Source organism: Phocoena sinus, chromosome 11 (genome assembly GCF_008692025.1).
Source record: "Phocoena sinus isolate mPhoSin1 chromosome 11, mPhoSin1.pri, whole genome shotgun sequence".
NCBI lineage: Eukaryota > Metazoa > Chordata > Mammalia > Artiodactyla > Phocoenidae > Phocoena > Phocoena sinus.
Window position 1 is genome coordinate 25,381,121 of NC_045773.1, and position 12,290 is coordinate 25,393,410.

General features: G+C 42.5%; 1 protein-coding gene and 1 long non-coding RNA gene across 2 annotated transcripts in view; one reads left to right on the forward strand and one right to left on the reverse strand.

Annotated features, from left to right (window-relative positions):
- Positions 1-12,290, forward strand: part of ADAMTS9 (ADAM metallopeptidase with thrombospondin type 1 motif 9) — a 172,844-nt gene that overhangs the window by 76,425 nt on the left and 84,129 nt on the right. The window contains exons 23-27 of the mRNA XM_032648471.1: positions 1,265-1,384; positions 3,999-4,103; positions 4,236-4,403; positions 6,394-6,663; positions 11,711-11,872. Of these exons, the coding sequence (XP_032504362.1) occupies positions 1,265-1,384; positions 3,999-4,103; positions 4,236-4,403; positions 6,394-6,663; positions 11,711-11,872 (825 nt within the window). The remainder of the gene's footprint in view (positions 1-1,264; positions 1,385-3,998; positions 4,104-4,235; positions 4,404-6,393; positions 6,664-11,710; positions 11,873-12,290) is intronic.
- The window catches only part of LOC116761952, a 34,712-nt gene continuing 34,232 nt past the window's right edge, over positions 11,811-12,290 (reverse strand). The window contains exon 11 of the long non-coding RNA XR_004352173.1: positions 11,811-11,898. This is a non-coding gene — a long non-coding RNA (uncharacterized LOC116761952). The remainder of the gene's footprint in view (positions 11,899-12,290) is intronic.

Consider the following 12,290-nt stretch of genomic DNA (forward strand, 5'->3'; position numbering starts at 1 on the left):
AGTCTAGGTTAAGATTTATAAATTTTGTTGATCTTTTTAAAGAGCCAACTTCTAGTTTTGTTGCTTCTGTTGTTTTTCTAAGTTAGGTTATTGATTTGAGATCTTTTTTTTTAAATAATATACGTGTTTACAGACAAATTTCCCTCTGAGCACTGCTTTTGCTGCATCTTTATATTTATTAAAACATAAATTTTATGTTTTATTTTTGATTACACTCATCTGAAAGTACTTTCTAATTTCCTTTGTGATTTCCTCTTTGATCCACTGGTTATTTAAGACTCTGTTGTTTTATTTGCACATATGTGTGAATCTTTCAGTTTTCCTCCTGTTATTTCTTTCTACTTGTGGCCAGAGATGATACTTTGTGAGATTTCAGGGTTTTAAAATTTATTAAGACTTGTTTTGTGGCCTAATATATGGTCTGTACTGGAGAATGTTCCATGTGCATTTGAGAGGAACGTGTAATATGGCAGGGGGGCAATAAGCAAAAATATCTCAACGCTTTCCTACTGAAATTTGGCAGTAAGCACTCACCTAGTTGCTTTAAGTGTTTGATTAGCTTCCAGAGTTAAAAAAAAAAAAAAAAAAGATTCTGCCATTTTTTGCCAGCTTAATCGTTGCTTCAGTGGAGGGATCAACTCTTGGAGCTTCCTGAACTGCCATTTCCATGACGTCACTCCCTCTACTTATCGTTTTTTAGATGCTCTTTAAATCTAACAATTAGGCTTAGTGGCTACATTTTCCTTATGATCTGTTTGCCATGGTGCATTTAATTGACTTTTGGTTCTTGCCTAGCTAAGTGGTTTCTAATATTTTGCCTTCTATAAATAATATTGCAAGGACCATTCTTATACAAAAATATTCATGCAAACTCTGATAATCGCTTTAGGAAAATTTTCCAGAACTCAAATAACTATATAAAGTACCTATTTTAGCCACAGCATTCTGCTAGGTAGAGTGTGAAAGATGTAAAAATGATTGAAATGTACTCCCCTCTTTCCAGGGGTTCACGGTCAAGGAACTGAGCTCCTACAAACATAATTCCAATGGGAGGCAGAAATAATTCCATGTAATATCTTGATAATCGATCAGTGTAATTTGTACAGAGTAGGATTACCTGCTTTTACGTAATATCTTTGAGTGCCAGCCCTCTGGCCCACTATGATGGAAATATTTTTTCTCTTGTAGAATGTTATAGGTAAAGTTAGGGAAAGAGAACACTGGCTGGATTGTATATACTTTCTGTTTTATTTCTTTCCCCCAGTGCAGTGTCACTTGTGGACAGGGATACCAGCTAAGAGCAGTGAAATGCATCATTGGGACCTACATGTCAGTGGTGGATGATAATGACTGCAATGCAGCAACTAGACCAACTGATACCCAGGTAAATTTCCTGTGTCAAAATCAGTTATTGGCTTTGGGCACTGATGCCAAAACTTCCCAGGAGCTCAGTCAAAACTGAAGTCCTTTCGTAGTTAAGTATGTAGGTAGAGGAAACAGTAGACTAACTAAATTGTTCTGGATTTACTTATTTGTTACATTCTGGATCTAATATTTTGATGTACCAGTTTTGTTCTTCTCTGCTTATTGGAACTGTATGTAGGCTTGATTCTGATTCTTACTGGGTGGCAAAGGTTGACTCTTTGGGCTGGTTTTCTTGAACTCATATTTTTTTAATGATTTCAATGTAGGGTTTGGCAAATAGTATCATATGTTCAGGCTGCATGTGCTGGAGCTGGCTTGTTCTAGCTCACAAGCGATGGTTGGTAAATTTTCAGAAATTTTGCAAGCTGGTTATTAAATTCAGCCATTATTAAAAATTGAAAATAAAAACCTATAAATAAATAGATGATATTAAAAATTAAGTTGAGAAATACTCACTTTTCCCTTTCTAATTATTTTCCTGTAGTTCACTCTCATTTACATTACATTTGTACGTATTTGCATGGCGGAAATACTGTACAGTGGTGAGCTACTGCACATCCCTTTTTAACTCTGTGTTCATTGATATCAAGTTGGTAGCTTGAAATTGGCCATGGTGAGAGTACTTACACCACAGAAATCAGTAGATGCTGTAATTCAGAGTTTAATTGATTGTTGTATTGATTGTTTAGACTCAAAAAAGTGAGGGAACAAATGTTAATAATGCAGACTAAACTTTTAAAAGTCTTGTGTCTGCAGCTGTTATGTTGTAAACAGCATAAAAAAATAAGGAAATATTTTGCTGGTACTTGAAAATTATTTGCTGGTTCAGCAAAGAAATTGTTCATGTCATCGGGTGAGTGAGCGAAGTTCTGACATACATCTTCATTGTTCCTCTTTCACGATACTCTTAAATGTAAACAAAATATCAACTGACATTCATGTCAGACCTACACTTGTCCAGCAACGACAACCATCGCTCAGCCAGAGATTCAAGAGTTCAGCAAAAACAACAAACGTATTCTGTAAGAATCAATGGCTCTATGAAATTTAAATTAAAGAATTGTATATTTTATTGTTATTTGTAAATTTTATGCTACACATTCTTTATACCAGAAAAACTTATAATAAACAAGCATATATATACACACATAGGTGCATGTAATATGTGTGTATGTATATATGTATATACACATACATATCCGTACACACGCATAAGCACGCCTTGTTTCTCGAGAGAGCTAGTTGGTAATCATTCACCAGCACACTATTCCATGTGGACCTTGATTTTGGCATCATTTGTGTAAGGAGAACATGTAAAGAGAAGACGGGGGTTTGCAGATCAGCTTTGCTAATTGCAGAAGACAGGATTTGAACCCAGACTACACCCAGAAGTTATGCTCTGAGGCCCCATCTGGCCACTGTACTGCCTCGGCTCTGAGTGCCCTCAGTCTGCTACTTGGCAACATGTGTTGTTGATGGATGCAGAGTCTCAAAAGAGGAAATGCATATGGCAGTGTTGTTCATGCTGTCATTGCTGATCAGTTAACCAAACACCGCTTGTGACTTGCGTCATCTTTATTTTTTTTATTGAAATGTTCCAACCCACTGCATGATAAATGCCTGGGAATTAGCTGCGACTTCTAAACACGCAGAACGTAAGGCCTTAGCGACTCCCTTAGAGATTCACAACATACGTTTCTAGGTTATTCAGTAATATCCATGGACTGACTGTAGGGCAGCTCTCGCAGCTGCAGCATGTGAATAAATTTTTCACTGTGCGACAAGTTCCCTGTGCCATTCTTTGGACCCAGGCAGAGGAATAGGCAAGGTCTGAACCAAATAACAGAATTTCCTGTTCAGTTGGTAAACTTCCTAAAGTCACTTCCGCACTGAGCCTCCAGCACTTTGCACTGTGCCCGGGCATCCTGGGCATTTAATGGGTATGTATTTAATCCAAGAACATTTGATAACCACTGAGGCTGGGAATGATTGTGAACAGGTGTGTACTTCCGATTTCCCATTTGGAAATCTGGGAATATTACCTACGCATGGATAACCTCAGTCCATCATAGGAATTGCCTCTGAGTCATTGGGGGGTGTGATATAAATTCTAGGCTTTGTGATATTGAATACACCTCTTGTATCTAGAGTTGACCTTCTTCGGGGCCTCAGGAGCTATCTGCAGGTACACTCGGAAAGCAAGTTCATGGTTAGCAAAATCTGATTAAGAAGTGAATTGAAATGTAGAAGCAGAAATTGGCCTGCAGAATGTTTCAAAACATTAACAGTTAATCATTTTAGAAGGGTATGCTGCTCTTTCCTAAATTGTGTGTCATTTTACAATACCTTCTTCACACAAACAGGTAAATAAATGTGGTTTTGTATTAAGGCACCCACAAAGGGACTCAGATTATATCCCATTTCACAGTTGAATTTATAGTTGGGGCTGAGAGGTGTCACGTGACTTGCCCCAAATCACCCAGAAGTCTGAGATCTTAGAACTCTTAGTCCTTATATTTGTATATGCCATGACTGAAAGGTAACTTTGGCTTTTTCTTCCCGTCCGCGTCTAGGACTGTGAATTACCATCTTGTCACCCTCCCCCCGCCGCCCCGGAAGCAAGGAGAAGCACACACAGTGCTCCAAGGACCCAGTGGCGATTTGGGTCTTGGACGCCAGTAAGAACGGAAGAAGTAGAGAGGGTGGGAGGGAAGGCAGACGTTCTCTGACACGACTTGAGAAAGTAGGTTTCTATCCAGTGAGTGACTGTTTCAGATAACATTTCTGCATTGTTTTATTCCAACACCCAGTGCTCAGCCACTTGTGGAAAAGGTACCAGGATGAGATATGTCAGCTGTCGGGACGAGGATGGCTCTGTGGCTGACGACAGTGCCTGTGCAACCCTCCCTAGACCAGTGGCAAAGGAGGAATGTTCTGTGACCCCCTGTGGGCGGTGGAAGGCTCTGGACTGGAACCCGGTAAGCAAGTGAATTCTTTGGAATTGGGAGAGGACTGGGGGAGCTGTAAGGAGGACGACTAGTCGTGGGTCCCCAAGGTCAACGGGCACTGTTTTAGAATTGGACATGGTTGCGAGATATTCTTCTCCGCGTATGTGCAGCTGGTATGAATCTTAGCCAGATGTGCAAGAAATGCACATTTTTAAAAAATGTGTAAATCAACTTACAACCCCTTAAGCCCACATCCTGTTGGGCTGGTTGGAAAATGCAGTCTTAACTGAGCCAAGTCACATTAGAATGTAGTAGGCTTGTGGAGTACCAGAAGTAGCAGGGAGAAGTGGGGGGAGTAAGGGGAGGGCCTCAACTTGCATCTGGGTGCCTCCTGCATCCCGTGGTCCCTTCAAGTCCTGTGCCTCTGGCTTCCCTGCCGAGAGGGAGAAGTAGGAACCCTCAGGCAATGCTGGGGACCCAGCCTCCTGTGCACACCAGGAACCACCTGTGGACTTTTATAAAAGTAGAAAAAAAAAAAAAGTAGAAAAACCTTTGTGTTCAGGTAACTCCTGCTTTCTGCCTTGCAAAAGTTCCCGAGTCCAAGAAATACAGAGCTTAGGACAGGTGAAGAGAATGGAGATGAATATCTCAATAAATAACCATAATACATATATGAAATGTGAGAGCTGGATTCAGAGAGAGCTGTGTAAAAATCCAGACATTGACATTAACTGGCTGCATGACCTTGAGCAGTCTGGTGTTAGTCCTTGAACCTCAGTTTCTTCTGCTCTTAAAAGAGGCCAAAAAGAATATCTACCTTATAAGGCTGTTGTAAGGATTATTTGAGATTCTGGCTGTTAAACCCTTAGAACAAAGAAGGTGCTCAGTAAATGGTAGATAATCCCACTCTCACGCCCTGAGCTTCCAAACGGTACACACGTACATCTATCAGATCCATCTGTCTACTCACCAGGTATTTAGAAAGAGCAGTGACTGACAAATAAGAAGGTCCTTGCCTTTATGAAGATCATTCCAATGGCAAGTCCAGTCAATGAGCAAATAAAGGTAGAAATATATGATATAGCACCAGATACTGATACATACCAAAAAAAAGGTCCAACACAGTAATGGCAGAGAGAAAGGGGTGATGTGCTTTTAGACAAGGTGGTCGGAAAAGGCCTCACACTGCACTGAGCAGGGCTTGCACAGAGTGAAGCGGTGAAGCACATGGACATCCGTGTTGCACAGCAGAAAGTAGAGCAGCTGCAAAGACCCTCAGACGGGGGTGTTCTTGGCCTGCTCAAAAAGCATCCACAAGGCCCGTGGGGCTGGAGTGCGGTGTGGAGAGTGATAAGAGATGTGTCCAAAAGGTAGCCAGGGCTTCTCTGGTGGCGCAGTGGTTGAGAGTCCGCCTGCTGATGCAGGGGACGCGGGTTTGTGCCCCGGTCCGGGAATATCCCACATGCCGCGGAGCGGATGAGTCCATGAGCCGTGGCCGCTGAGCCTGCGCGTCTGGAGCCTGTGCTCCGCAACGGGAGAGGCCACAGCAGTGAGAGGCCCGCGTACCGCAAAAAAAAAAAAAAAAAAAAAAAAAAAGGTAGCCAGTGGCCACGTCATGAAGGGCCTACTAGGTCAAGGTAAGGACTGTGGACATTATTCACAGTGAATTGGGAAGTCACTAGGTGAATGACATGATCTGACTATAGTTTGCAAGGGTCATGGTTTATGATATGTGGATAACAGGCTTGGGTTGGGAGGAAGGTGTCAAGATTACAAACAAGAGCCCAGCTGAAAGGCCACTGCAATAGTCCTGGCAAGGGAAGGCGGTGGCCTGGACTATGGAGGTGATGGCAGAGATGGTGGGAAGTGGCTGATCGGGATGTATTTTGCATACTGGGCCGACAAGTCTTCTCCATGAAAATGACCATGAGGTGGGAAGAAAAGAGACGGGGAGATGCCAGGGTTTTGGGCCTGAGCGACTGGCTGAACCACCCTTTCTCTTTCTGAACGTCCAATGTAGTGCTCCGTGACGTGTGGGCAAGGGAGGACCACCCGGCAAGTGGTCTGTGTCAACTACAGTGACCACGTGATCGATCAAATCGAGTGTGACCCGGATTATATCCCAGAAACTGACCAGGACTGTTCCATGTCACCATGCCCTCAGCGGACCACAGACAGTGGCCTCGCTCAGCACCCTTTCCAAAACGAGGGTTATCGCCCCAGGAGCGTCAGCCCTAGCCGCACCCACGTGCTCGGAGGAAACCAGTGGAGGACTGGCCCCTGGGGAGCAGTGAGTATTCCCTGAAGCCTTTGCGAATTTGCTTTCTTCTCTTTCATTTGATGTAGTGCTTGGAGGGAAACAAACTAGAAACACCTCTGGAGCATATTTATGTCAGAAGGGATTGACACTGTGCATTTTCATTTGTTGAGGTTAATTGCAGTCCCAGAAGAGGTGTCACTTGAGACAGTCTGCCCGCACCTCTAAGCTACCTTAACTGCGTGGAGGGGAGGGGGTGTCACTGCTGGATGATTTGATCAGACAGCTTCCTGGAAGGTAATGTGAAGCTGTGATGATTGATCCTGGAGGTGGCAGGCAGCTCTTACCTGAAGGAAGATTAGAAGGGCAGAAGAACTTTTCTGAAAGGGAGTTTTTAATGAAAGTCATTTTCCTTCTTGCTATCTTCCAGATGAGTGTAGTCTTGAAGTGTCACAATTGCTATGCCATTTGTAGTAGTAGATCATTGTCTTGGATTAGGAGAGAAGGAGTGGGCTGGGTAAAATCTGTGCTTAGAGGGAAAATTCCATACCTGAATGGTTCAGCACAGGCTTTAAGGAAAGATGCCTCTGTTTGATCCAAGGACTTGTACTTTCAGATTTTGGTGTCTTTGGCAGGTCCCCTCTCCTCTTTGAGCCTGTTTCCTCATCTGTAAAACAAAGTTAACAGTAACTCCAACTTTCTTGAGTTGTCGTAAGAATTAAATACAACGATGCAAATAAAGTGTTTTACACTCTGCCCACCATCGTGAAAATTTAATAAACGTCGACGACTATTTTTACTGTTATCATTATCTTTGTCCTTCAAATTAGGAAGACCTTGACAAATAATATTTAGCTAGCATTCAAAGGAAAAATATGCTCTCGAAAGTTTCAGAATTTTTATTGAATAATTTTCCAAAAAATAATTTTATTGTGGAATACTGGACATGTCTAAAGGAACTTCAGGAGGGGTAAGGTAGCAGAGACCCTGGGGATGTATGGGGAGTTTGGTGTTTATTAATCACTCACGAAGTCTTTTTAATTGTTTACTATTCATTTCCTTCTAGTACTGCTCATTGTGTTTAATTATTTCTGGACTAAAATGCATTAGAAGGAACCTGTCGGTTTCCCACCATGGTTATGTTTCAATAAATTAGGTTTACTTTCCTGTGAATGCAGATAGCCACTGGGTGTTTTCACACACTGCACCTGTTGGTTGTAAGCAGAACATCTGCCTGGGACCTTCACCACCTCATTCTCCTCCCTTACTTCCCACTTTGAGGCTTCCTTTGCCTGGGTTAGAAGAAATTTGGGTTCTGAGAAATTAAAGGGTGATCAAGAGAGGTCATCACTGAGTGTCCCATGATTTTTCCAGTGGAAAAAAATCACAACGCAAACGTGTATTCTAATGATAACACTAGAACTTAAAAAAAAAAAAAGGGCACTGAAAGCTATTCTTGTTTAGGACTACATTTGTGGATAATGCATTCCTTTAAGATTGAATGATTCTGCCCTTGGGCAGAGTTCCCAATTAGGGAGGATTAGGTAACCTTTTTGCAGCAGTGGGCAATACCATTCTTCTCATTGTGCCTGTTTTTTGTTTAGGGATTTTTTTTTTTTTTCTAAGTTAAGTGAGGCTGAAGGTGGACAATGTGATTTTTCAGCTGTAGGCTGACGTGCCTGACTTACTCCCAGGAGAGTGTGGCATGTGTATACATCTCTGCGTGGTTCGGGATGCATGGTTCTTCCTGCCTGCCACAGCAGGAAAGGCAGCAAAGAATCATGAACACTAGAGAATGGGAATCTAACGTTTCCAGTAGTTTCTGGAATCAGAACCTCATTTTACAGTATGTTTTTGCGTAAACCTGAACCTTCTGTAAGTTTTTTGGTGTGTTACCAACTAGGGGTCTCTGGTTGCAAGCAAAAGAAAAGGAATTGATTCCTTCAAGGGAAAGCAAAACAAACAATACTGTTCATTTAGCCCAAGTAGAGACTGGGACCAGAACATCTTTAGGGATCTAGCTAGGGGTTGGCAAATTTTTTCTGCGAAGGGCCAGGTAATAAATATTTTCAGCTATGTGGACCATGCAGTCTCTGTTGCAGCTAACCAGCTCTGCTGTCTTAGCACAAAAGCAGGCATAGACAATATGTAAACACATGGAAATGGCTGTGTTTCCATAACACTTCAGTTATAAAAACAGCTTGCAGGCCAGATTTGGCCCCCAGGCCAAATGCCAATCTCTGATCTCTAGATGTAACAGTATCTACAGTATAATTTCTTTTTTTTTTTTTTTTTTGCGGTACACGGGCCTCTCACTGTTGTGGCCTCTCCCTCTACGGAGCACAGGCTCCGGACGCGCAGGCTCAGCGGCCATGGCTCATGGGCCCAGCCGCTCCGTGGCATGTGGGATCTTCCCGGACTGGGGCACGAACCCGTGTCCCCTGCATCAGCAGGCGGACTCTCAACCACTGCGCCACCAGGGAAGCCCCAGTATAATACATTTCTTTAAGGAGTTTCTGTCTTAATGAACCCTTTTCAACTCTGGACCACCCTTGAGTTGCTCTGCTCATGATTCAGATTCCCAGGAAAGTCTGATTGGCAGCCCGTTCCTCTTACTCCTTGATCAGGGAAATGTAGAGCATCTTAAAACACAGTGCCACTAAGATGACATCCATTGGCGGAGAAATGATTCCTTAAAGGAAAATTGGGCTGCCAGGTGTTAAGGGGAAGTATAGTAGGCAGATAAAAATACCAGATGTCCATCATCTCTTGCTTCCCTAGTGGCCATTCTCTCTTGTTTTGTTCAGTGTGGATGATAGGTACAGGGTTTGTTCGAAGAAACGTTTACCTGGGAAAATATGTCATCTAAAGAGGACAGGAAAATGGTTAAAATAAGTCCAGAGTGAAATTCTGCAACATGAGAATGGAACTAAGAATCCCTGTTAATCAAAAAATGGCAAAATTGGACCTGGAGAAAGATGATATACAATACGTCACCTGTGTATGGGAGTATAAAGACCCAGGCAGATGCCGGGTTCAGAACTGTGCAAGCACAAGTTCTAGACTGTATGGCGGCAATTGCTTGACCCCCAGCTGAGCGCTATATCTGTTTGGTCAGATTCTCAATAGGAAGTATCTGACTGGTCACTGGGCAGCCAGTAGATTAGTTGACCTTGGATTTGTTATCCTTCCTTGCTCCACTCAGCCATATTGAAGGGAGGGTAGCATGTGGTCTATGGAACTGTTGCTTCTAGAAACTCTAATTGGATCAGGCAGTAGATCCTGTGACCAGCACTATAGGATCGAATAGGGATACAAGTATGACATTGATCCCCTCTGAAGGAGCTTACCATTTTATTGGGACAATAACACAGGTGACATAATAAACAAATAATACAAGATTTTATTATCAAAGGAAAAATTCAAGGGCCAAAATATATATATTCCAAATATGTTTACAATATGGAAGGTCCTTCCTAATGTTTTAAATTCTGGTCCCCAAACAAAGCTGATTAAAATAATAGTTCTCTGTGTTTCTCACATAATAAGCTGTTTAAAAGTAGAAAACAAATATTTTTAAGTTTCAAGTGAGTATATCAGAACCCTCAGAGAATAGAGGTAGGATTTTTGTAAATCAAACATTACCGGGCTTCCCTGGTGGCGCAGTGGTTGAGAGTCCGCCTGCCGGTTCGTGCCCCGGTCGGGGAAGATCCCACATGCCGTGGAGCAGCTGGGCCCGTGAGCCATGGCCGCTGAGCCTGCGCGTCCGGAGCCTGTGCTCCGCAACGGGAGAGGCCACAACAGTGAGAGGCCCGCGTACCACAAAAAAAAAAAAAAAAAAAACACCTAAATATTTGCTCAGACAGAATTCATAAATCTGTTTTCCTGCTCTACATTTAAAAATTAAACTCAGTATTTTTGAAAATCATTTATAATTTGACCAGCATAGGCAGGGAAATTGAACTGAAGTCCAGTACAATAAGCAAAAAATAAACATTTTCACATCTTTATATGGAAGAAGCCAACCAGCAAGGAGCAGCATTTATGGGTATTTTGAAATAACACTGGTTTGAGCTGGGGTTTGATAGCACAAATCAGCCATTGGAACCCGGAACTCAAAACAATGTTGCAGATGCAGTGGGAGACTTGATAATTCCTGAGAATCGGATTGCTTGGAGGAATAGATGGTTGTTTTACAAGCAAACAGATTGTACAAGTTAAGGGTCAGAGTGAAGGAGACTAGCAAACACATCGGGTTTCAAAAGATAAGGAAATTATGGAAAGAAAAAAACACTCAAGATGTAGATAAGTAAGAGAGCTATGAGAAGCTTGTGTGGGAAATTAGCTGAAGGGTGAACGTAATTCTATGACAACCGTGAAAGGGAGTAAGCAGTTGGCTCGTGCACCTGAAGAGAGGTCTGTCAATATGGAATTCAAGTTCACTGGGGAATAAAAATAAAGAAGGAAAACAAATCTTGCTACCGTTAGCCTCCGAAGTAGAGGCTTTTGCCACGGGAGAGACAGGAACGTTACCTGCAAGGAAATGATATGTAAGTGACATTCCGTGATGCTTTCCTTGGGTAATTGAAGGAGTTAGTACAGTACAGAATTGCCAGTTCAACAACTGGCAATTCCTGAATCATGTGATTTGACCCCGGTGTTGAATGGGAAGTTAAATGTTGTTTCTAAATAAGCGCTTGCAGTTTTGCAAAGAAGAGAATTTCCCAGTAGACTGTGGTGTCAGTCAGCACGTCTGTACCTCTCAGAGATGCAAAGGATGAATAGGACAGCTTTGGAAATCCCAAGACATGATCACTCATTAGGCATTGATGAAACACCTGCTGAGACCTAACCTGCTCAAGGGGGAAGCCGTGTTTCTGCCCTCCAGGTGTTGCTAAGACGTGAACTTTAAACAGCCCCACGGAAGGGAGGTTCTCAGGATTGCTTTCTGTTCATTGTGGATGACTTGAGAATGGTTTCTGCCACATTTGTCTCTGACCCTTCAACAGCTGCTTTTTGTGTCCCTGAGATGGAGATCGAGGTAGGGATTAACCTGTTGACTGATGTCTGCTGTGTTCAGTGTTCCAGTACCTGTGCTGGTGGGTCCCAGCGGCGTGTTGTTGTGTGTCAGGATGAAAATGGATACACCGCCAACGACTGCGTGGAAAGAATCAAACCCGATGAGCAGAGATCCTGCGAATCTGGCCCTTGCCCTCAGTGGGCTTATGGCAGCTGGGGAGAGGTGAGAGCAAACTCCACTTATACATCCTTTGGGAAAAAACAAACACCAAACAGTGTTATTGTTCATAGTTTATTTGAAGAAAAGAACTAGCTCTAGTTAAAGCTTCTTGATTTCAGGTTAACTAGGAGAACAGTCTTAATTCTGGACTATTTTTAAAGTGCATTTATTACCAAGTAGAGACAGCTTGACTACATAGGAGAGAAAAGTTAGGAAAGAATGCAGATAAATGCTACTTTAAATTGTTAACCTCTGCTGATTAAAACATGGGTGCTTTTAAAGTGATTGAAAATGTGTGTTAAATCAGTGAATGGAAATTTTGCCATCTTCTTCATAGTCTTGGGGTGTTCGTGATGTACCCTTTTTCCCATGGCATCGTGTCTCCTAATATTTCAAATCCCTGATGAACCAGAATGAATAG